General features: G+C 35.8%; 1 protein-coding gene across 2 annotated transcripts in view; it reads left to right on the forward strand.

The window, feature by feature from the left end:
- Positions 1-25,903, forward strand: part of ZFPM2 (zinc finger protein, FOG family member 2) — a 442,921-nt gene that overhangs the window by 80,085 nt on the left and 336,933 nt on the right. Inside the window, exon 2 of one of the 2 annotated variants that reach the window (XM_040625722.1) lies at positions 13,699-13,857. The exons of the other annotated variant lie outside the window; for it this stretch is intronic. Coding sequence (XP_040481656.1) covers positions 13,699-13,857 — 159 coding nt within the window. The remainder of the gene's footprint in view (positions 1-13,698; positions 13,858-25,903) is intronic. 2 annotated transcript variants of the gene reach the window in all.

A 25,903-nucleotide genomic window follows, 5' to 3' on the forward strand; every position in this document is an offset into this window, starting at 1 on the left:
ATTTAGGAAGCTGAACGATAAGTGGTTCCCCCCCCACAATCAGGAAATGTTCTTTCTTGTTCTTTGTGTATTGTTGTTGCTTCAGCCAATTTCATAGGGGTTTTAAAGGAGCAGCATTGTGTCCTTATTCATTCACACATATTCTTAGAAATGAACTTCTATAGTATAGAAAATAGATTTTTACCTAACCTATTTTAGAAAGTTTTTTTTTATCCTAACAGATTGATTCCTTTTTCCTTCTTTGTTCTAAATTTATTTAAGCTTTAATGGTTGAGTTAATGATCTGTCACATTCTTTTTTATTTGTTTTAATGTCTCTTTCCTCAGTGATCCTATATACACAAGATGTTGCTCCATCTTTTATATTGTAACAAGAGAGGCTGCTTTAAAAATTTGTAACTCAACACAGTCTGAATCTGAATTATTCCTTTCTTATATTTGCCTTGCTGATTTGTATAGTTCTTAAGTGCCTTTACCAAATTAGGGAAACTTGGCTTGCTTTGAGTTGTGTTAAATACAGTCAGACTATCTCTAACTTCCTCCTTGAAGGAACTTCTCTCACAATTCTGCAACCTTGCCAAACATGCATGCACATACACTTTGCACTTTATTCCCCACGTCACATATTGCTTCTTTCAAAGAGTTTGTGAAATTTCCAGTAGCTGTGTATGAAATCCTGGCAGATTTCATGAGAATATTTTAGATCCTCAACTTATCAACAGCTCATAAAAAGATCACATCTACCTGTGCTCCTCCCCAGTCCCTCACTAACTTTTCATAGGAGGCCACTTATTGTAAACAACAACAACAACAACAAAAACAACTACAACAAACAAAGAAAGAGGTAACGATTTCCACGATCTAATTTAGAACTGCCTCATTTGTGTCGCAGCTTAATTTCCAAAGAGCACGGGAAGCATGATGGGATGGAATTCCCCACAACTCCTCCATCAGCCAAATCTCCATATGGTACTTGAATAATTCTCAAGTGCGATGGATAAAATATCTGGCCAAATTGATATTGTATGTCTCTTCAGACGTGGGTAGGAGGCTGCACAGAAAATGATGCTACAGAATTAATGAGTGGAGTTTTCTGTCAGTGCATACAACATAGCCCCCAGTATAGGATAAGGTGTTCTTCAGCAAAGTAGAACTAAATATAGAGGAACAAAATGACCTCATGGATTTACAGATGACAGATAATGGTCCACTCTTATCTTGCCCTGCATACTGTTGTAGGAATGTCATAACTCAGATCTGCTTCACTTTCCTCTTTCCACTGGTTTGGAACATATCAGTTGTGTCCCAACATGTGGTCTGTATTAGAATAGCTTGGGGAGCAGGATTAAAGTGCTGATTCCTGGGTCCTGTCCTCAAGCTGCTAAAGTTTGGGGAGTGAGGCTTTAAAGTCTTCATTTTAATCAAAACTTTAGAGTGAATCTAATTCACACTGATGTTTGTGTCCGTTACAATAGAGTCTAGAGGATAAGACTGGCAACATGGAGGAGGATGGTGGAACCAATGATAGGCACCAGGATTTTCCTCCAGGAATGCAGAGGGAATCAGAGTTTGTTTTCACACACCTTTTCCATACTCCTTGGTACTTGAGCCAAATGTTAGCCTGACTCGAAGATAGAACCCTGGAATGGGGAAGATGGCATGGTGTGGGGTGGTGCTGGGTGACAGGTACTTCCTCTCCTTTGGCTGTCAGAAAGCAGAGGATAATAACAGCTCCAGGGGGAATCCGACTGAGTGCTATAGGTAACAGTCAATGGCAGTGCCATCCATTCATTTAATTTATTACATTTGCTGGTAGAATTTCCTTGTTTATATTTTAACAAGCCAAGAGTAAAATATTTTAGGTATATAAAAACATGGGGGTAAGGGGCCCATACAATTATTTTTCTAAACAATGTAGAACATAGTATCTGAACTGGGTGAAGATGATTAACATAGAAAATTCATCCACATATTTTGCATCACGCCATTTACACTATACTGGTTCTAAGTAGTAATTGCCCAATAGAAAAAAAATAACAACCAAGAACAACAACAAAAAGAAACCAAAAGCAAATTAAATAAAAAACAACACATCCATATTTAAGGCAAATCTTTATTTGAAAACAGGAAAACACTTATTTCTAGATGATTTAAGTTAGATGTATTTGTTTCTGAGAGTTAGAGACCATGGGTTTCAGAGTGCAAATTCCCCTGTACTTGTTGCCAGTGCAGCGAATATTAGGTAAGTCCTGATAAGTCTGATATCATAAAAATTTCTATTTGGAGGGAAGAGATGTGCATTTCTTTGGTTGAAGTGAGAGGGTGTTCAGGGGTGAGTAGCTGCTGGTGAGGACCTTTCTAGGTCTTCATTAAGTATAGCTGTATAATCAATACTGAAACAAGAACTTTATAACTTACCACCTTCAAAAGTTAGGGAATGCATTTTTACTCTTGCAATTTAAAGGAAAAAATGAAATTCCACTTAGATGGAAAAGAAGCTACCATGCGCGTTTTTCTTCCCACATAGGATGCTGTCCAGACGCTTTTGCCGGAAGCGCGGGGATGTGTTTGCCGGAAGCGCGGGAATAGGTCTCCCGCCGGCTGGCGCAGGTTTACGACGCAGGTCCGGGAGTGCTGTGAGGCACCAGAGGAGAGCTCATTTATGTGTGCTCTCCACCTTTTGGCTCACCCTATAACTTCTGCCTGTAAAGGTGCTTGCTTTTATTCTATAGTAGGCTTTGTTGCCAAAGGCAGAGGATATTTTGTTTTTAAGAGAGCCCTTAGACGCTTCCTCCAGGTTGCGACGCTGGAGCAGTGTGGATAAGCTGGCTTTGTTATCACCGGCACCCTCCCTGCTCTCCTAATGCTCCAGAGAGTAAGTGTTCTTCTTAAAAATATAGCTGTATCGAGTGCCTGTGTGTCTTTAGACACTCTTTTAATGTGCTAGTATAAAGTAAAAGTCTTTTTGAAGATATATTTTATGGGGAAGTGCTTTCTGGGGCCTCTTGAGATGTTCACAAGTACTGAATCAAGGTAGCTTTATGGGGGTTTAATGACAGCATAGGACACTTGTTATAAAAGGCCCTTTGGATATGTATCCCAGGGCATGTCACAATTAGAGTGAAGTGAACTTGATTTTGTTTGTACCTCTGCTCACAGAGCCCCCTTCTTAGAGCTGGGCTTTTGCAACCACAGATGTGTTTTTCTTCATCCCCCAAAGATGAAAGAGATCTGCCAGAATGGAAATTTGGAAAATTACATATACACCTGTGAAATTAGGCAAATTCTTATAAAGTTGGTATTCCAACCGATACACAGGAGCCACAACAATGCTTTGTTTTGTGTGAGAATTTTTTTTTTCTGTCTGTTGCAAATAACCTGTGTGCAGGACCGTACAGGCTTAGAAAGAATATTCATCATTCTTTACTGTGTCAAACCCAAACGGAGGGCCAAATTGGCAGCTTTCCAGGAGCAGGAGGCCACACCTATTTGTGAAAAATGGAACAGATTTCTGTAGCTGCCCTCACCTTGACTCTTTGGTTCAAGGTGGTGGTGCTAGGACATGCAGGATTGTGAGCCGCCGACGTACGTCAGCCGTGAGGGTTGGCCGTGAGGGTTGGCCGCGGTGCTGCTCCACGAAATCGTACAGATCACACTTGGGTTACTACCGTCCTGATGATAATAAGGGGTTGGAGCAAGGGATGATGAGCAAGGGACTGTGCGTGACCTGGCTGGGACTGCTCGCTTCACACTGATTGCCACTGATTGATTGGCCAGCTCTGCCCGGGCAGAGTGCCCTTCCTCTTATCTCTCGAAATGCTAGATCCTCAGAAGAAGAGGTTGAGGAAAACACTGTGCTATTTGAGGCTCTTGGTCTTGAAGACGCTCAACCTGCAAGACCTTAATTTTTAAAAATTGGTATGCTGTCCATTTACATAAAGACTTTCTTTCTATACCATAGCCAGACACGTAGGAGGGGTTTTGTTAGTAAAACAACTCCCTGGTCGGCAGTTTGCATTACCCAGGACTCTTGGAAGCGTATGAAGCAACATTTGGGATCAGCCTGAAAGTGGCTGCAGTTTATCCCATGCCATCCCAGTCTCTCAAACGATGTAATTTGAGCATTTTCTGGACTCTCTAGCATTATTTGGGAGAACAATTCACCAGAACTAAATAAGTAAACCTAACCTGCCACTAACCAGGAGTGACTACATTGAGTTACCCAGGTGAAAAGTAGTTTGATTACAGACCACCCGCTTCAGTATACAAGGTGTCCGTCCACAGTTGAGGCAAGAATCTTGTATTAAATGCAAGATGTCATACTGTTTCTATTAAATGACAATAATCAATATAATTGCTGCTGTTGCAAAGTAACTTCTGTATAGCATTTCTGTTCCGGCCTAGTTGAGCTCAACGTGGACGTGCATCAGAATCACCTGCAGGCTTTGTCAGACACGAATAGATTAGCTCCACCCTCAGAGTTTCCAAAGTCAGATCTGAGGTAGAGTCTGATAATTAATTTGGAGTTTCTAACAAGGTCTCAGATGATACTCATGCTGCTGGTGTAGCGATGACACTTGGAGAACCACTGCTTGCTGACAGACGAATTGTAATCAGCCAGTGAAGTCAGGCATTATTTCAAGAGCAGTTATTTTATATTTTTTTTCCAGAAGGTTCAATCAACAATTAATTTTACAAATAAAGAATCATTTTAATAAAGGAGGATAAGAAGGGTGTTACTGAAATGAAGGATTGAAAAAAGGGAAATTGATCTATTTGGTGAGATGGAAGTTAGATTCCAATTTTATTAGTTAAGAAGAAAAAAAAGTTTATATATACAATGACCCAAACATGATGCAAATATTTTTGTTGACTTTCTCTTCTAATTAAATTTTTCCTGCAAAGCTCTGCAATGAATTTTTTTGCAAGGAATATTTTTCCTTCATTTCCTGCATGTAGCTATATCTACTGGATATTTTCATATGAGACAAATATGTTGCATGTGAGACAAAGAAGTGCATACTGAACGTTTTTAAGGACCATGCTTGATTCATCTTTGCCTTACAAGATTGCGTAAGAAAGTTAATCATCAGAATGCTTTGTTTAGTATCCACCGTCTAGTGCTTTTGAAGCTGACTTTTAAAAATTCAACATACACATTATCTTTGATTCGCTTTAGGAAGAGAGATATATATCCGTTCTAGAGTCAAGAGACTACAAGTGCTTTTTCCCTATTCTTTTATATCTCTACTTAAATAAGATGATTTTTAAAAATCACATCTCTTTTGCTTGTACTAATTTAACTTTGTTATGTAACTAATTAGGATGCTATCGACTAGTTTTGTAGAATTTACTTTGTTAGCTAAGACTACTGACTGTAGTTCGATGGTGCTTTGACATTTCTCAAGAAAGTGTATATTGCCGTAGTCCCAATAGTTTATTTTTGCTTTTGTTTCCCTTGCCGCAGCAGACATATCTAGGAAAATGTTACTGTGGCCAGTGTCAGAGAAATTACTGCCTGGGTTCTCTTCTAGGATTTTTATGGTTTTAGGTCTGATATTTAGGTCTTTAATTCATTTTGAGTTTATTTTTGTGTCTGCTGTTAGAAAGCAGTCCAGTTTTATTCTCTTGCATGTAGCTGTCCAGTTTTCCCAGCACTATTTATTGAAGAGACTTGTCTTTTCCTCACTGTATCTTCTTGCCTTCTTTGTCGTAGATTAATCGACCATGAAAGTATGGGTTTCTTTAGGGGCTGTCTGTTCTGTCCTATGTGATCTATGTGTCTGTTCTTGTACCAGTACCATACTGTTTTGGTTACTACAGCTTTGTAGTTAGTATTTCATGAAATCCGGAATTGGGATACAGGTTTTCAGTTGTGGAATGGATAAGCCACAAGAATACAAGGTATAGAATAGGGACTATAGTCAATGGCATTGTAATAGTGTTGTATGGTGACAGATGTAGGTACACTTGTGGTGACTATAGTATAACATATAGAGAAGTTGAATCACTATGTTGTACACCTAAAACTCCTATAATATTGTGTGTCAAATAAAAAATAACAGAAATATAGAAAATGGATATTTTTTTCTTGTATAAGTCTATAAGGTTGTGGGTCTCGATTAATTTACTTAATAATCATATCATTTATAAGAGGCTCTGTGGATAGGTTCAGATCCTTTCCTTTCTTACTCATAGGGCTTTTAAAGATCCAGTGTGCTATATACATATCTTGGGTAACATGTGATGTTTTTGTTGTGAGAGCAGTATTCACTTGGGGGAAAAATTCCTGGGACCTAACACAGTGCCTGCCATGTTCCTCACCCTCAAGAAATACTGGTTAAATGAATAAAGAAAGAATGAATAAATGAATACACGGAAGTCTCATAAAGAGAACAAAATAATATATAAGCCTTTCATCTTTTGTGCTTATTACCAATTAGGGGCTTTTTATTATTGAAATACATCACAATCATATAAAAATATATTGTTTTAGTGATGAATATACTCTCATATTTCTTTATGATAGAGTTACCATCTTCAGTAAACTGAGAATGGCTTTATGGGGCTCTGGAGGGAGACCTGATTACAAAATATTTGAATTTCAATGCCATCTCTGTCACTAACTTCCTGGGTCAATGCACAAGGCATTTACTAATGAACTGAATTTTTTCAATGCCTGAGTTACTTCCTGAGAGTGGTCATTAGAGATTCCAGTTCAAATTTGTCATATTTCCTCATCTGACTTTATTTTTCCTGTGGTAGCAGTGGTATCAGTGGTTAGTCTACTATGTAAGATTAGTTGCTGCTCGCCAGCAGCAAAATTGCTATTTTCTTGTTAACTTTATATTCAGTTAATGTGAAGTCTTCCAAAACAAAGCATTTCAGGGCAGGGGGAATTAAAGAATTTAAATTGTTTTCAGATTTATACATAAGAAGTATTAATACTGCCATCTATAAAAATGGCTAAAGACCTTGCAGCAAAGAACATTACTCTATTTTTATAAAATCAAAGAATTCGTTTTTTTCCCCCTAAAGAAACAATTTGAATATAACTTGACCCCCTTCCCTTCTTTTTACAATGGAATATGGTCAGATTTGAACCCTCCATTAAAAATTCTCTAATATCTTTTTTTGCATTAACATTTCAAAACTCAATTTAAATATTCACAGATCTCATTTTTAATAAACTTAACAAAATTCAGGTAATTTCCTTCAACTTTTTAGATTGAAGGACAGCAGTTGGTGTAGATATGAAAAAGATGTACAGCTATGAGCAAAGCCCAAAATCAATTATATATAAGAAATAACATAACACATGGAAAGAAATTAATCAAAAAGAAGTATTTCTACTATATGATTCTCTGGTCTGCTACCTGCAGGCAACAAACGCAAATGAAAAAAATCAACATTCTTCTGGGAGATAAGAGAAAAATTAATAAAAATGTTTCCTTCCTACTAGATCCCCTGATGCAACTATTGTTAAAAGTGAGTGACTGCAGGAAGAACTTGCTCGTTTAAATACTATTTTTTTTTTTTGACTACAGAAATAAGGCTTTATTCTTGCTGTTAAGCTCAATTACATGAGTTAGTACGGATTTGCACTGTCCAAAGAGATCCCTCTTCCCTGCCCCTTCTCATTAAATGGCGCTGTGGGATATGCATGAGACAAATGTAATAGGAACTGAGTGAGAAGCATTTTGAGGTGTGCCTACAGGGTAATGATGATTCATAAGGAAGTCTGAGTCTAGCAGTTGAAAACTCTAAGGGAGGAACTACTGAAAGCCACAGAATCTGCCCCAGATCAAATAGGTAAAAAGATGTTAGTACTCTGAAGATAGAAATGTTCCTACTCCCTAATGAGATGGGAAGGTGCACATTTTTGTGGATTTCTGCTTTTTGATTTAGAGTTGAGTTGTTATTTCCCATTTCTGATTGAACAGGCAGGCCATATATGTACAGAATGTATGAAACCTAAAATCTTTCTTAAAATCATCTTATTAGATGTAAAATCTTTCTTGTATTTTGTGTTTTATGAAAATCATTCCGAATTTAACAAAGAACTCTGAGGCTAGAATACAAGGGCATTCATTAAGCAATAAGGCATCCAATTTAAACATCAATCCACTGCCTCATTTCCATCACATATAGAAAGTGTAACATAATTTTAGAATGGAAATTCTATTGTAACTCCTTTTACGTATCAATTAAAATAGAGCATGCCTGTATACAATTTTGACACATTTGTGTATTGAATATTAAGTGTGAGCTAGGATTTGTCTATCCCTAGTGTATATTTTCATATTTGCCTTTTGAAAGGTAGCATCACATGATAAATGTGGCTCAATTATTATGTATTAATTAAAGCCTGGTATATATTATTGCTTTAATTGTCTGGTTTAGAGATCCCTATGTTTTATATATATTAGAAGGTTTTGCATACCTTCTTATTTCTTTGTCTGAGTAGATCTTTTGCAAATGACTTTAAAGGAACATGAAATAGGAGTTGGCAACTTGGCGACAACATCATTTTCATTTTCATTAATTTATTAATATTTTGAGAAATTTATTCCATTATTCCATTGGTATGCATTCTTTGTTCTGTGCATGAGTAAAATGATATAAAGTTTGTGATGGAAGTTTTAATATTAATAACACTATCAGATATAAAAATGATCTGAAATGTCATACATTAAGAAGCCCGAAATAAAAAGGTTTGGAAATATTTGTATGTTTTCAGAAGAAACTCACCTAGTAGAATTTCTGAGCACGCTATGATGGATTATTGTAATTATTGGGAATGATAATATTTTAATGTGACTTTCTTCCCACCTGTCAGTTGCAATCAAGGCTGCCCAGTATTCTGAAACAGTCTCATTTTGCTAGGTGGCTAGTCTTGTGCAGCCTCTAGACTGCTTAGAATATTAATGCATGGGGAGGAGGTTGAATGCTTTCTATAGTTCCATTATGACAATGTGTTTTTCTTGTTTTAATCAGAAGGCACACAAAACCAAACTGAAATAATTTCTAATAAATTAATGCCAGTGAGAGAAAGGACCTCTTTTGGGGGATAGTGCATCGAAACCATAGAATTTGGCATTTCTTTCTCCTCTCATACTTGGCAATGTATATTAATTTCTGCATAATTTAATTTCTTTCTTGGGTGCTTTTTTCTGAAGTGCTTTGAATTTATATGAATGAAGACAATCTGACATTAAGGTGAAGGTTGGTCTAATTTATAGTAGGCTGCCATAGTAGGAAGTTATTGATTGAGACAATATATGTTGGAAAACACATATATTTGATTTAATATTTACTATGTTGGTCCTTAATATTTCTTGAAAGTCCTCATAGTATTGCTTATTTTAATCTTCTTTCCTCTGAATTCTCATTGTTAGATAGATAGATAGATAGATAGATAGATTTTTTTAATTATTATTATTCCTTTAAGTGTTCTTTGTCGCCTTCTAGCTCTTACTCCAGAGGGTATGGGTAGGCTTCAGGGATTTCTTTAACCACCTGAAACTGTAGCAATATTTTTCTCATTAATTTATTTATCTAGGGAGTAAGTACTTCTCAAACTGTTTCTTAACCATCCCATTCTTTATCTTCATTTTATTCAATAATTATGCTACCAGTATATAAGCTGGGACTACTTAATTTTGAACATCCCATTTGCCCTTACCAAGTGCATATCATAGAAACAACCACCAAGTGAAAAATTTTCCCACACTTAGGTGCAGCTTTTGTAATACAGCTCTTGGTACTAGCTGAATGAAAGGCTGTACCATGCACTGGATGGCAATCCGTATTGTCAGGTGTTGTGAATCTTCTTAGCTTCAGCTTTATCTTTAGAGGGCAAAGGTAGCTGTGGTCCATTCAAATGGTTCCCAAGTACCCAGTTATTTCCCTCCCTGAAAATGGAGGTATTACTTTGTGCCCACCTGCATCTCCCAGTAATCTCTGTCCTTCATCGAGTATAAAATGTGGAAGGATGCCTACTCTTCTGAGAGACGATTAACAGCATCATGGGCCTGACATACAGCACCATTGTATTCATAGCTTTAGGATATACAGCTAATTATTAGCATTTTAAAGTGAGGTAAATATTTATATTTATACACATTAAGACTATTAATTCTGGCAACTGTGTTTAAATATCTATAAATCAGAGGCAGTTGAGGAGCTGGAATTCAGATTTCCTTACACTTGCCTGCCAAGTGGCCTCAATCAGAAGTAATTTTCTCCATGAGGGCACATGGAGCTCAGTCGTGAGCCTTTTCTGAGTAGATATTATTATTTGTGTCAAATTATGTGTGGTGATTTTTCTGAAGTGGACTTCTGTGCCCACTAATCCATACACACGAGGTTCCTTCATTCCCTCCTTCATTGCTGCTATTAATTATACTTGTGCTTCAAGTGTCTCTTACCCTTTTAAAATGTTAGTTTATGGCCACCGATTATCTGTAAGGTTTTCCTGTTAAAGAAACATGCAATATAGAGAGTAGGGTGCGATCTGATCTTAAACCGTAAATACTATGCATTTTAAGAGAAACCCTTTTTTGCCAGAGCCTGATATGATAGCATGGTGAAAGGAATGGTTCGTAATTTCACATTTAAAGTACAGCAAATTATATAAATCTGACACTTGCTTTGGGAGAAATACAAGTTGGCCATTAAATCACCTTTCTGTGGCCTGTTCTAAATATTGGCAATGAGATCTCGTGTATTTTGAACAACGAGCTCAAGAATTTTTCACCTTTCATTTGGGCTTTTGTAGTTTGGTTTTGAAAATAAGTGCTTCTTTTCAATTTTATGCTTGAAATTGCATATCGATAGCCAGTGTATAAAATAAAAGAGCCCCTGGAATATAGAATACTATATTATCAATTAAGATCTTACCATAATCTTTGATAAATAAAATATAAATATACATATATAACCATAACAGGGATGGCTTGGTTAGAGGTTTATTAAGCACAGTTGTTTTGTTTCCTATCAAATTTTCACATGAGCTTTTCCATTTAATTTTTACTAAAACTGTTAAGTTTGAATTTGACATACTATAAAAGCCAATTCGTTGTCATTGACTATTTTAAATAATTGTTCAGTTACATATTATCTTGAATAAAAATCCTAAGAATGTTAGCATGTATGCTCAGAATTTAATTTTTTTAAAAAAGAAAGCATTTTTATCACTATTGATTTTATTCCTACAATATACATGAATTATCTTTTTAATATATAGGCTTTTGTAATTGAAGAGCATCCAGAGATGAGGGGGGAAAAAAAGAAATTCACTAAAATAGATGTGAATTATTTAAACTATTTATTTTACAACTAGAGAGTTATTCTTTGTTAGCAAAACTTAGAGCAAATATTCCAGAAAAAATATATATTGTCATTTCTGCTATAACTGCTATTAAGGCAGTTTCTTTGCAGACTGATATTTAGTATGGATATAAATTATGTAAATAATTAAATATTAGTAACCAACTATTTTAGTTTTGGTAAAATCTGCAAGAAGATCTTCCTGATTTTTCTGGGGAGGGGATCTAATAACTTTGTAACATATATTCTCAGTAATCTTAGAAGAGCAACAAGAGGTTTCTCAATTTTTAAAGACATAAATTTTAAGCATTTATAAATAAATAGGCTAATATGTACTAAACGTTTCAGAAGATTTTTGTGTTTTATTGATTTATTTGTGAAGGATTGTGTCTGTAACTACCGAAGTATATTTTGCATAGTAGTATGGTATATTAATAAAAGATATTTTAAAATCTTGGGTTTTTGCATCAATTTTTTTCACTTATTAGAGTCTAATCTTATTCTGGTTAGCTAACTTCCTGAACTTTATCTTCCACGTCTACAAAATAAAAATAGTATTAATTCTCATACCTGATTCATTGAGTTATTTTAAAGATAACATAAAAAAGTGCTTTGAGATTTTACTTGAAATCAAATGAGACAGCTTCACATGTCTTATTTTGACCAAAATTGTTATTCCAATTAAGTTGTTTGAAAAAAAATGGAAAATAATCTATTCTATTCTTCATTAGACTCAGAATTAATAATTAGAATTATCAGATAAATGTTCTAATGATTATAATATTTTACAATATTACTATTTGTGTATTCTCTGCATACTTGCTACTTGACATAATTGTTTTAAGAGTTAAAAAAAGTATGCTTTTAAACTTGAAATAATGAATAAGAGATAAAAATTAATATGAGACCCATGACTTTTGAATGTAGTTTGTGCAAAAATCTGTGATGGGTCTTTTTTTCCCTCTCCACCTTGAGTATAAGAAAGTACATTACCAGAGCGTTCGGAATTAAAGCATTCTTTTTTCCTTAACATTTGTTATTTTGGGAAAAAAGAGAAAAAATAAATTGTAAAAAGGACAAAGAAACTCTGTAAGAAATTTTTGGTTGGATGTCCCTTAATTTAAATCCATGCAACTAATTTTGTCCATGAGGGTTTCAATATGAATTCTGCCCTTTTGAAAACTTGCTTTTGGGAAAACCACAGATACACTCCTGTGCTGTATGTACCTATTCCTGTTTGCCCCCACATATATAAATTTTTAACATGTGCACTACTTTTAAATTATAAGATTTCTTCTTTGGCCCTGAAAATTTCCCAGCGCATTTCTGAGAAGTAAGAGAGAGACCGCCAAAGCCTTTTCAGTAGTTAGCCTGTCTGATGAGACTGTGGGTGTGAGTGACAATTAGTACAAATTACCATAATTGTGTTCTTTGGATAAAATGCCACATTGCTTCTTTTAGGAACAAATGCAGACTTCTGCTTAGTAAAATGAGTCGGACACTTTGCTTCTGTGGGGCGGTCAGAGATTCACAACCAGCCATGTGGTATCCCCACGTAAAGTCCACTTTAGACCCATTTGAACAACGACAGCCCTCCCTTTCCTTTCAGTAAAATAGGTCCATTAATGTAGTGCACCTCACTCTCATTCACTCTAAGGGAGTTGTATTTTTATTACTGAAAAAGTATCACATAAATACAAATTACATTTTTTCATTAGAAAACTACTTTTCATTTCAGAAAAAATTCAATTAATTATGAATAGGGTTATGCTTTCATCAGGGAGAAAAATATGTAATTTTTCTTCAAGCCTCAAACACATATAATGAAATCTTTTCTTGGAATCCACTCTTAAGATGGATTTTTAAAAGTATAGACTTTATTAAAATCTCAGTTCAATTAAAATGCATTCAATTACTTTAAATCTTTATTAAAATCTCAGGTAAAATTGTACAACGATGTAAAAGAGACTTGTACTCTTTACCAGGCAGTTAATTCTAACAAATGAACATAAAGTGCACAGTTTTGCTCTTCGGGAGAGAATTAAAAAAAAGAAGAAGAAGAAGAAGCAGAAGAAGAAGCAGCAGCTTTGGGTTTGGAATTGGGGGTGGGGAAGGGTTGAAGATGGAGGTGGCTTTCTACGTTGTAACTCCAGGCACTGGTTTCCTTCCACTTCTCATTATAGGTCATTGTTTCTTGTGAATATGAAGGTGGCATTATCCTGTGTGAGTCCCCTTGCTGATACTGCTTGGCCTATTTATAGAATACATTTTTTTTCTCACCACTTTAATCAAAAGACTCTATTAAAGGATTTTATTTCACTGTCTTCTTTGGATGTTTTTGGTACAGTGTCCCTGATTCTTTTTCAAGGGCCGCTAGAAGATGCCATTGAAGAGGAAGAAGAAGAGTGTCCATCAGAGGAAACAGACATCATCTCAAAAGGGGACTTTCCATTGGAGGAAAGCTTTTCTACAGAATTTGGGCCTGAAAATCTGAGCTGTGAAGAAGTGGAATACTTTTGTAACAAAGGTAATCATTAATGGCTAGATGCAATCTGTGAGTCCGTTTACTCAGATGATTTTTAAAGTTTAAAAAATGCACTGATAGAGTGCAATAAAAATGCTCGAAGTGCTGAAAATGTAATTCAAGTGTCTGAAAATACCTGCCGAATTTTTTAAACATAAAATGCTGTTTTGAGGGCTAAACGAAGTAATCCCACTTTAGTAAGTCATTTTGTATATTTAAAAAATATTTTCATGTTTATTGGCCAATTCATTCTAATATATTTTATGTGTATCATGTATTCATTTATTCTTTTGCAATTATTTCATGAATGCCAGTTGTTTGCAAGGCACTGAGTATAAGCACTGAATAGGGCAGTTGGTTCCAGCCCCAAGGTTCTGGCTCACTCCTTTTAAAAACTGAATGCTTAAGGGGCACCTGCCTGGCTCAGTCAGTAGAACATGTGACTCTTGATCTCTGGGTTGTGAGTTTGAGCCCCATAGTGGGCTTAGAGTTTACTTAATAAAAAAAAAATAAATAAAAATAAATAAACTGAATGCTTTAGGTAGTTTGACATTGACTTTTAAAACTGAGGCTGGTACTTTTTAATACTGTGTCAAATAAGAAAATACACACTATTTTCCCGTCCTAGATTGTCTTTTAACACATTAACATTATGCTGGAAGAAACACCTGAGACAGTGTATGTCAGTTTATTTCCACCCTTGACTTTGAGCCAGGTGGCCTTGCCAGTAACCATGTCTTCATTGAGCAGGTATACTCATTTGCTTGCTTTTCTCAAAAGTGTGTCCAAGGTTTCTCATGATTTAAATTTTTTTTTCTTATTTAACTGTTCTGTCTTTGCAAGTAAGATGGGTCCTCTGTCGCCTCCTAAGTATTTAGGTCACTTAGTTGGTTTAGAACAGCTGCTTTTGCTGAGTTTACCATGACCGTTTCCTAGAGGGCATGACTGCGTGTCTATCTCTATATGTCTGTGTTTGTGTTATTTACCATTTTTATTTGGATGTCTGTATTTTTTAGGCAGAGAAATGATGTGAAACCAAGTTTTTTAATGTGTGTAAGTTTGTTGATCAGACTTGACAGCCTGTAATTAAGAATGATGATCTAGCTTCCCCCAAAACCACCAATACCCATCTCAGGGGCCACATATATGTTTGATATACATTGTTAAAATTCCAGTATGACTTTCTGTTGCTGGTATGTTAGAAACAAAAGAAGTCAGCCAGTTCTCATCCCTGTGGTCAGTAGAACCCCAAAAACTGTGGAAATGGAATGGCCGCATGCTGCCCTGAAGTTAAGAAAACCTTCTTGACCATTAACTCTTGAAGACCTCAAGATGACTTTGTAACCTGGCCCTTGTCTCCCACATTGGAGGCTTTCCGTTGAAAATGAGAATGGTATGGCCTGAGTAGTCCTTCTTTGGTAGTGTTGACTTAGACTTCAGACCAAATTAGTATTTTCTGTAGTTGTTGTGGGTGCTAGAACCGTTTCTTGGTTATAGCAGCCACAGCAATACATGTGAAAGCTGGCTGAAAATGAGCAGTGTTTAAATCTGTATTTGAAGAGATTTCATGTTCCCTGTTTTTTAGGAAATATATTTTTAAATCATGGTAGAGTACCTGCCTTATGTTATAGGATTACAATAAATAGAAGGAACCAAGAGTTAGCATGTACCACTTATTCTTCTTGTTCTTATAAAAAGAGTTAGTATGTGGATTCAGCCATCGTTATCAATTTCATTAATCCAGAGAGGCAGTAGTGAAAGGTATTACTAGAGTACATTTTGGGGTGATCATTTATGAAGGGCTATGCTTAACAAAAGAATGTAGAACTCCAAGTTTTAAGTTAGTAGTATCTTAGGAGAAAATATATATAATTAAATATATCATTAAAATACAAATTAATGTAAAATTATAAAGAAATATACAATTAATGTATTACATGTTATAAATAACTTCCTAATGTTTAGTTTGAAACTAGAAAGTAATGATAGGTGGAAATAAGAATTTTCATTTTCACATAATATTTTGCGGAAAAAATACAACTGTAACTATTGCAAACTGCTGTCGCCTTATTTAATAGGAAAAGTATTTCATTATTTTACTCTCATAAAATGTGAGGCCAGGAGATTTTCACTGAAGTTGGTAGGAACTGGCAGAAAAGAGAGCCAGCACTTTGACAGATACTGCATCCCCCTGAGATCATAGTAGGGATTCCGTCCATTTTTCACTTAAGTTGATTAGCNACAATCGGAAGAGAAAATTTTCTCTCTGGAAAACTGGAAGCTAATCTTTCTGTAGAAATTCACGTATTAGTCTCAGTGACACACAATTATGTTTTCTTCTGAGTTGCAGGGAAGAAGATAGGGTTAGCATTAAAAGAGTGTAAGTATGTAAATGGTTAATGACGCCACCATCATGATGCAGGAGTGTATAAGAACTGTTCTCCTGAAGAAAAATATCTTCAGCTTGGGGTCACTGATGAAGTGTATTTTTGCACATATTGTAAGTCATTTACAACAACATAAAAATTGTGTGTGTGTGTGTGTGTGTGTGTGTGTATACATGAAAAAGAATTGGATTCTTTAGAAAGTTTCTTCAGCCAAAGATCTAGACGTGATTAAAATCTAGCAAGGACATGGTTTCTTTACTGAGTTCCAGGGATAATGCTTTTGAACATCAAATGCTTTCTTTGTATTAAACAAAGGATAGTAGTTTAAAAACCCAGATCAGAAAGCACGGTTAAAATATTTTCAGTGTTCCAAACAAGGTATTCGGACAGTCAGCGGAGGGTACTGAGGATGCACATAAAGTTACAGTCTATCTTCATTTGTATCTTAGCAACTGTGCTGTGTATAAAAGCAATCATAAGCCATCGTGACTTTCCTTTTTATTAAAAAAAAAAGTAGGAAAAACTCTCTGCTTTTTGTGTATCTATGAAGACATAGCTCTTCATAAGTAAAAGTTCCTACTTCCTTTTGAAATTGAGCTGCATTATACAGGATATTTTCAGTATTTAAAATGATTCTGCTCTTATTGTTGTGGTATTTTCCTCACTTTCATATAGATACTGTCTATTTCCTTGTTGTCAAAGGGCAGGCCTTTTTACAAGTCTTGAAGCATTTATTAGTATTATTGCTAGTCATTATAAAACATGTGATTAAATATGACCCAAATCACTGTCATAATGTAATATTCCACAGAAATGTCAAAATGTTGGTCAGAATTTTATGTCAACATGAAATGTGCAAAATTCTTAATCATATGAATCTAAGTCATAAATATTCACAATTAAAGGTGAAAAAGAACACCTTTAATAAACCCTTGTTAGAGTTGCAGGCCTAAAATTGGAACCTGACAATTCTGTTGAAGTTTCTTATATCACTTCTTACTTTGTGTGAGCTGCATATTTCATGTCTCTATTTTTCATCTTCCAAATGAATGAAATGAACTCTTTATTAAAAGATGCTCTTCTCGAAGTTGCTTGCTATCCTTAGATTTTAGGAATTTCAGCAAAATATAAAGCAATACTAACAATTTGCATCATCCTCTTTTGTGCAATGAATTTAGATCATTTGGCATTTTGCCTTACAGTATCTCTGAGGGGAAGGAAACAAGCAAGAATTATTTCCTTGAATTTACAGATGACGAAGACATCAAGGCTGGGTCCATAAGTGCTACACGTTTCCTGTGGCACTGGACTATGTGCTTCGGTGATTTGTTTTCTGCCTTTCTTCTGGTTTATATAGTCAACATGGAAGTACATCAGTGCATGTTTCGAACTAAGCAAACTAATATAAATTGAAACCTAGGTGGCCTGGAAAGCAACTGGAGAAGTTTTTAGTATGTTCCTGCTGGCAGGTGGGAACTCTTCTATATTCTGTATTAGCGATTCCTGCATAAACACAGAGACAGTAAGTTTCATGGTGGGGTTGACATGGAGCAGTTCTAAAACTGGTCTGCTGTTATTGATTATTTGCAGGAAGAGTTCACTCATTGAAATAACTCAAGTTTGTTGACTGAAATTAAATAGACATTCTTGGGATACATTCCAAGAGAATGTCACAGGATGTGTGAACAGGAAGAGAAGTGTCAGGTCAATATCACTGTAGGGTAGGAGAACATACTATTATTAAAAAAAAAAAGAAAACTCCAAAGAAACGATGTCAGTGAACTTTGAATTATTAATGATTATCTAGAAAAGGTAGTGAGGGTCCCTACAAACTGATTCCTGGTGACGTCATCTCTAAACAAAGGCTGAAAGGGAAAATGATGCCATCAAAGTTGATTTTGGAAGAGAAACAAACCTTACTTTGAATCATAGGATCTATGTATGGAGAATGGTCAGAGAAATCACTGGGTGAAGTGCTTAGCCTAGACAGATGAATTAATATTAGGTGTCTTCAATCTGGAAAGATTAAGGTTGAAAAAAAGGGGCATAATGGAAATCCACAAAATAAGGTGACTGATATGGTGTAACAATGGACATTCTTACCACATTTGAAAATATTTGACACAGGTTGTTTGCAGAAATTAAAGGATATATTTTTATTTTAAAGGAATTTTAAAATAGAAAAAATGCATAGCATATTAAAGAAAAGCTGACTTACTCAGACTTGGGTTTAACTCTAGCCCAGACGTAATTAATACCAACCCAAAAGCAAACATACACAGATATTTAATGAGATTGGCAGAAGCTTCCAATTCTGTTCAATAGATAAAATCAGTTCAACTCAACCCATATATTAAGCATCTGGCATGTGCCAGACCCTCTTCTCGGTGCTGTGGATATAGCAGTAGACAAAAGTCAATCTCATTCTCAGGGAGAGAGACAGACAATGAATAAGCAAATTCATATTGTATAACATGATGGGTGATGTTGAGCACTATGAAGAAAAGCAAAACAGGTTAAGAGTAATAGAATGATTGTGTGTGAGAGAGAGAGAGGAGAGCGAAAGCGAGAGAAGAGAAGGGGAGAGAAGAGAAGGGGAGAGAAGAGAGAAGAGAAGAGAAGAGAAGAGAAGAGAAGAGAAGAGAAGAGAAGAGAAAAGGGGAGAAAGAAAGAGAGATTTTATAAGAGTGATGGAGAAGGTGAACTTTGAGCAGAGACCTGAGGAAAGGGAGTGAGCTCCCAGTACTCTGGGTGGAATCTATCTTACCTATGAGGCTAGTGTCGCAGGAAGCCAGAAGAGGACAGCAGAGAGCTGGGGAGTAGGAGAGGTGTAGTGATACCTGTGCAACTTGCTCTAGGAATCTGTTGGATTTCCACCACAATGGAAGGCTTGAGTGAGCCACAGAGGGGGGCTAAGTTGTAACTGGGAGAAGAGGCATGGTCCTGACATGTTTGTTTATACCTAGAAAAGAAAGGCTTGAAGAAAGTAAAGGTTCCAGTAGGAAATGGAAACAAGCAATTTGGGGAAGCTGTCAGGAGATACAGATAACCCCAATCAGAATCCTCCCTTTAGCCAGGGGCTTGATGAGACTCCATCTGTAGCTCATTAATGTAGTTTCCGGAAGAGCAGTTTGGGGTGTTTGAGGATGATATGAGTCACTTTGCTCCCTTCCACAATACCACATCCTTGTATCAGAAAGATAAAATGCAGAAGATGTGAGTATCAGCGTTGGTTTTATCATTGTGCTTAGTAACTCTTTCTGCCAATGGGTTGCCAGACTCATTGAAATGTCCCTCCCCACATTCCATTTCTTTCTTTCCTCAGTTTATGTAGTTTTGTAGTTTCGTTTAAAAATTAAGAAATAACTTAGGAAAAGCCATATTTCTCTTTGGTAACAAACCCAAGCCTAGATTATTGGCATTTATCCCCCTTTTCCAGGTTAAGGTAAAGCAACAAAAATATTATCTAGATCCTTAATGCTGAAAGAAGAAAAAAGAACACCATGCAGATTTGGTTGTGGGAATAGAAACTGCTTGTTTTTCATTCAATCCAGTGTCAAACATCTGCACTGTTTTGTTTCCTATTTTCTTTTTATTTTATTATTATTTTTAGTTCGGAAAGTCTATTTACTTGTATTTCATAAACGCTTCTCAGTCGGTGATGCTTTCTTTCCTCCTCACTTCTGCCTTTAATGACATGCTTTTGCCTCTGATGCTTGGGCAACTGGAGTCAGAATCTGCAAAAGGCAGTTCTACCATAATCACTTTGAGTTCAATAAAGAAGGAGATCTTTATAGGCAACTTAGTTCCTTTTTTCTTAACGGGATTAAGAAGCTGAGCTTTTAAAATTCTTGCATATAACACTGACATTTCCAGGGTGTGTTTGGACCAGGGAGTTCAAAGAGAAGGCATAAAAAAGAAAAGCCAATATGACTTTGTTTTTTACCTTGCTGGAGGAACTGTTTGTGCAAATCGCCTATAAGCTTATTGACCTGAATCTTTGACTCCTTGTTTTCTCTGAATTTGGCTGGAGTGGAGACACTGATGGAGCCCTGATAGAGCTGATTGAACAGCCCCCAGCTTTGCTTGGCACGGACCTCCCTTCCCTTCTGCGCCACCTCCCCCTCCCTCCACATGACATTATTGTTCCTTGGCAAACTCTGTTTTCCTGGATCCAGGACTTCTTTTTTTTTTTTTTTACATTTATTTTAAAATCCTTAAATTTTTCTTACGTAAGTCATCTAACAATGCAAAATGGAAAGGAATTCTTTTTAGAATGTAGAAATAGAGACTGTATTTATGTTGGGCTTGTACAATTTTTATCTCATGAGATTGGAAGAAAAAAAATAATATCTATGACATTGTAGTATCACCCTTTTATGGCCATCTTAAAGTCCCCCAAACATAGTTTTTGTTTGGAATCAGATAGATTTTGTTCTTAAACCATAATTATTGGAAAAAATGAGAGAACATTTGAAGGCAGTTTGTTCTTACAGGGACTCAGTGTTTTCTTGGTTTCGATGGAACCAGAGGGTGTACAAATGTTGTCCATGACTTACGTAGTGCTTTATATATGAGGGTCAGATCAAGCTTTGTCTGTCTACCTCATCTCTGATCCCAGATATATTATCTTAATACATTCAACAAAATTAAAATGATTGATTTTATGCAGTGCTGAAATGACTCATGATGATATCATTTATATGAAACATGTATGATAATATAGACTACTTTTTTGCATATTATAAACTCAAGTTACTGTTTTGTCTGTAAGCTGACCATCAACAGATCTTCAGTGTGCAGTGTACTGAAGATATTTTTGAAATATGTTAAGACTTGATAAAATATTTAATTACCTAATTCTCTCATTATTTATGAAATAATTTCATATGGTAATAAAGTGGATTCCATTCTGCTTCTACCTGGACTACATAAGATGTCAAGAGATATTTGCCTAAGTTTTAGTTATATTCTTATTTTACATCAGCATCGTTGTTGATAATAAAATTTGAAAATTAATATAAAATCATGTTTTACCATTTAGAGGAATTGCCTTTTTGGTTTTATGTTTAAGGTTTTTGTAAGTGAAAGAACACTTTTTTGACCTGCGAAATTTACTTTAGTTTGTTGTTTTTCCTTCAATGTTGAAAGTCAGAAGAAGAGTAAAAATTTATTTAATTTCCTGGTACTATATATATGTGTATATATATGATATATAATACAATAATATAAATGATGATATATCATATATATAGCATCTGGATATTAAAAGATATCTGCATTGTTCATTGACTTTTTTTACTTTTAATCTAAATACTGAATTAATTAATCATTAATTTTAGCTGAGTACTATAAGGGAGAACTACTTATTTATAAGTCCTTTTGTTGTTACATTTTCTCAGTGATATTTTGGGTAGAATGAAGCGCCCATGTTTCTTGGAGAAAATAGTTTTGATCAAGTTATTATTGTATAAATAGCTATTTTTATTAAAAATCCCTTTTTTCTATTTTATTTTGTTTAAAAACATATATATAACAATTCATACAGGTCTACATTAATATCTGCTAGTCATTTACATATACTTACTCTTAATTTATTTTTTTATATAATGAAAATTTAAATTATGAACACAGCATTAGCATTAGAGAACCCTGGGAAGCTAATTTATTTTAATTATATGGAATTAACGTGGTTGACAACCTTGCATCTGACTGTTGGTCACATTATGGTTTTAGATAAAATGTTATCATTTTAGAGAGACTGATCTCTTAGAAGGAGCCATGTCTCCTCTACTTCTTATCCTTAAAGTTTGTAAGTGATTTGAGAAAAATTTCTTTGTTCTGTGCTAACATATTTGAGGTTTAAATCAAATAAGATTTTCAAAGTTCTCAATGTCCTAATATAAAATTCATATCTTCTTGTGAGTATGTGAAACGTCTTGCAATGTTTTGATTATCATTTGAGAAGCAACAGGAAGCATGAAAGAATTTGCCCCTCCACTACCTGGTGGGATAATCTTTCTCTCTGGTGGGTCTAAATGTAGAATGTATAAAAGGAAGTGAAAGCTGTGGTACGGATGAATTTAATTATAGTCATAAAGTCAGTCACTTTTTTGTTGTTCTTAAAAGGTCAAGTAAAAATAACTGGATGTGTTATACCAGTGGAGTAAATACTGATAAGGAATACAGATCTCTCTTTCGGCTCCTTTTTTGTAGTTCAGTGAGTTTCCAGAGATTGGCATTGAGACTACGTACCAATTATAATAATTATAATAATGGTAATAACAACTTTCATTTGCCGACTGCTCCTGAAAGTCAGACATCTTGCAGCACGTGTGTCATCTCTAATCAACTGACTGTCCTGCAGGGTAGGTGCTGTTTTCACCTGTGACTTTCAGAGGGTCTGTAACTTGGCTAAAGTCACAGAACTACTAAAGGTTAATACCGAATTAAAACTCAGGTGGTTATACTTATGGAAATAGAGAACTGGTTTTGTTTTCTGGTGTCTATCAGTATAATTCCTGTAGAAGGAAATGAACACATCTGAAGAAACCTGGGCATAGAAAGCATAAAACGGGCTTTTTCCAGGGTATTTTTAATTTGGCATTTTCTAATTAAACACTTACGAAGCCTGACGTGTCAGTCAAGAATAAGGGTACATGTTAAGAAAAAGAAATAAAAAAGAAAGGCTCAAGTAAAGGAATTAGAGGTGTGCTTAAAATATTTCTAGTTAAAGACTCTGTCAGTACAAGCTAGCTTTCAGTAAGTGAAGTTGGCATTTTGATATAATGAGAGGGCTATACCGAATGGTCTTTAGACTCATTATACTAACTGGATGATTACATTGCCCTGATTTGGTGGCATGAAATAAGCCACAGTTTCTCACTGCCTGTTTCTTGCGAAGTTGTTTCCAGGTAATCCAAATGAGTGGGGACACCCCAAAATGGGTGTACTTGGGCCACAGCCAGTTCAAAAACAACAAATGTTTACAAATCCATCAAAACTATTCAAATAGGAATTTCAGCCCTGTAGAAATGTTTGCAAAGAGAACTCTCTAAAACAGCTTGACCTTAACACAAAATGAGACCCAATAAAAAGCGGAGAAAGGAAGGAAGGAAGAGGGGAAGAGGGCATTGTTTGGAGGGAAATCTCTGGGCACTGTGGAAACTTTTCACTTTTCTGGAGGAAATGCAGTGCAGCAGATGGCAAGAGTGGAAGTGAGATAAACATAGGAACTGGAAAAGTAAGCAATACATTCTAACAGGTTCTGTATCAGAGATCTGGAGAAGCGGAAAGATTAGACAAGGAACTGTTCTGAAACTTGACAGTGGCTGTATCTCACCACATCTTACGTACATACCGGAGATGGAAAGTGGAGTAGCTCAGACAGTAGGCTGTGAGTCTATTTTTCTGACAGTGAGAAGGGAAGGTCTCTTTAAGGATTATTTTTCAAGATAGAGATTTATCAAGGTAGAAATCTACAGATATATAAAACACGTTGCCCCCCTACCTATTTAACAATGGAATGTGATGTCATTTCTCTTGTTGCACAGAATTAGCACAAGGCAGTCTATTTTTTATTTAGATATGCAAATTATGGTCCAGTCTAGTTAACCAACACTGAGAACCTATATGACTTGTTTTTGGCCGTAGAAGCATTGATATGTGTGAGTGTTTATACATGACCACACGTGTACAGAGACATAAAGGGGAATTTATAAAGAATGTTCTCATTTCTTAAAAGATACAGTCATCTAGGAAGGAAAGGAAAACAGGTATGGGTGAGAAAGGGAGTAAATATAAGGAGTGGAGAAAATGTTATGTTTGAGCTGGTAAAGGAAGGAGAATATGTTCATTCTCAAACTTCCTTGTTGAATGTGCATCTTTCTAGTACGGAAGCTGTTCACCAGCGCACACCTGCCTCATCCAATCCTTGAGCCATGTGCTCCTATATCCTGTCCTGGTGGCTGAATACCAAAGGGAATACTGAAATACAGGCACTCATAACAAGAAACAACTCTACAAAGATATGGAGTCATACTAGGAAAAAAATGGGCAAGGAAAATAGCCTATATCCTAAGGAAAACCCAATTTAGAAAAGAATGATGTTTTCTCTATAATACTGGCAGGAGTGTTAGAGAACTTCGAAGGTAGCCCTAAAAATCAGATCACTAAGAAAAGGAATGAATTTTGAAAATCTACATAAAATATGAATCTTATCTTTAAACTTAACATTGTCAAATCAATATAAGATATATTCATTTCCCTTTTAATTTTATTTAGTAATTGTTTAGCTATTTTGATATCAAATGCTTTATGAGCCTAGGACAGTTCAATGCAGTGTAGTCTAGCTTCAGAACTCCTCACTTGCATAGACTCCTTCCATGGTCCTCACCCAATTTTGTAATTATGGCTTTGTATTCTTCTTTTAAAGAGAGCCTCCCAAATTGTATAAGCTTTAGGCTCTAGAAAGCCTGAATCAACCCGTTAGTACCTTTAGTCAATGTGAGTGAGCTCTAGGGGATAGCAATGATCAAGAATGTTAAGTTTGGTTTCAAATTCTGAATTTTTGGAAAACCTTGAGTAAGATTCCTAAAATGTTTGGCATTTAGATATCTGAATTCCAAATCTATTATCATTATAGGGTAAGTTACCTGTGCCTATACAGACCACAGATACTCATTAAAGTACTGCGTTAAAAATTAAAGCAGAGAGGGGAAAAATTCTCCCATGTTTCTAAAAATCTGGATGATGCTGTGGATACTATCTGTGTTTTTCCTGCGTTATCACCAGCAGCCAAGGACCTCTTGCTGGCCCTGAGGGAGGAGGTGGTGTGGGAAGACCTTGTGGTAAAAAGAGTCTAAATGGGTCTTGTGATAACGTACTTGGGACTCTGACTTGTGCTAGAAGCTAGATACGGATCTGAGCTGGGATGAGGCTAATGTGACCTAGAATACTTTTTTTTTTTTTTTCCTTTTTTGCTCAGATATGCAAACGTCATCAGGATTAGATTCAGCTGTAAGAATAGGTTCCTGGAAGCTTCCACAAAACTCTCCCACTTACATCCCATTGTCCAGAACTTAGTCTTAGGAGTGGTCCACCTCTCTAAAGGGGAGGCTGGCAAATGCAGTCTTTATGATCAGGCAGCCACACGCCCAACTCCAAATTCTATACTATGAATGGTTTTCAGCTTATGCAGAGGGCATAGATTTTATTTGTCTTTACTTCATGACTCCAAGCATTATGTCATCAGTCCATTCAAAATGCATGCTTTATCTAGTTTGATAAATATTTATTGAACATGTACTGTATCAGACATTATGGAGCATGCTGTGGTTACCATGCAAGTAAACACAGGGAAGCCCCTGGCTATTCTGGAGATTACATGATCATGGGGAGGCATATATTAATAAAATAATCACATAAGTGGCACAGGGTGGTTTGACGTAGTGAGGAAGGTGAGAAAAAGTCCTTAAGAATGCAACTCTTGAGCTGGCATCTAATGCTGAATAGGCATTAAGTAGGTGAAAATAAATAATAGTGTTTCAGGTAGACAGGACAACATGTTGTTTGCAAGAGCTTGATGAACAAGCGAAGAGGGCAATGGAGATTGTAGTGTGAGTTGACCCCGGAGAGATAGGTATGGGTCAGAGAGATGACAT

Source organism: Ursus maritimus, unplaced genomic scaffold (genome assembly GCF_017311325.1).
Source record: "Ursus maritimus isolate PB19 unplaced genomic scaffold, ASM1731132v1 scaffold_9, whole genome shotgun sequence".
Classification (NCBI taxonomy): domain Eukaryota; kingdom Metazoa; phylum Chordata; class Mammalia; order Carnivora; family Ursidae; genus Ursus; species Ursus maritimus.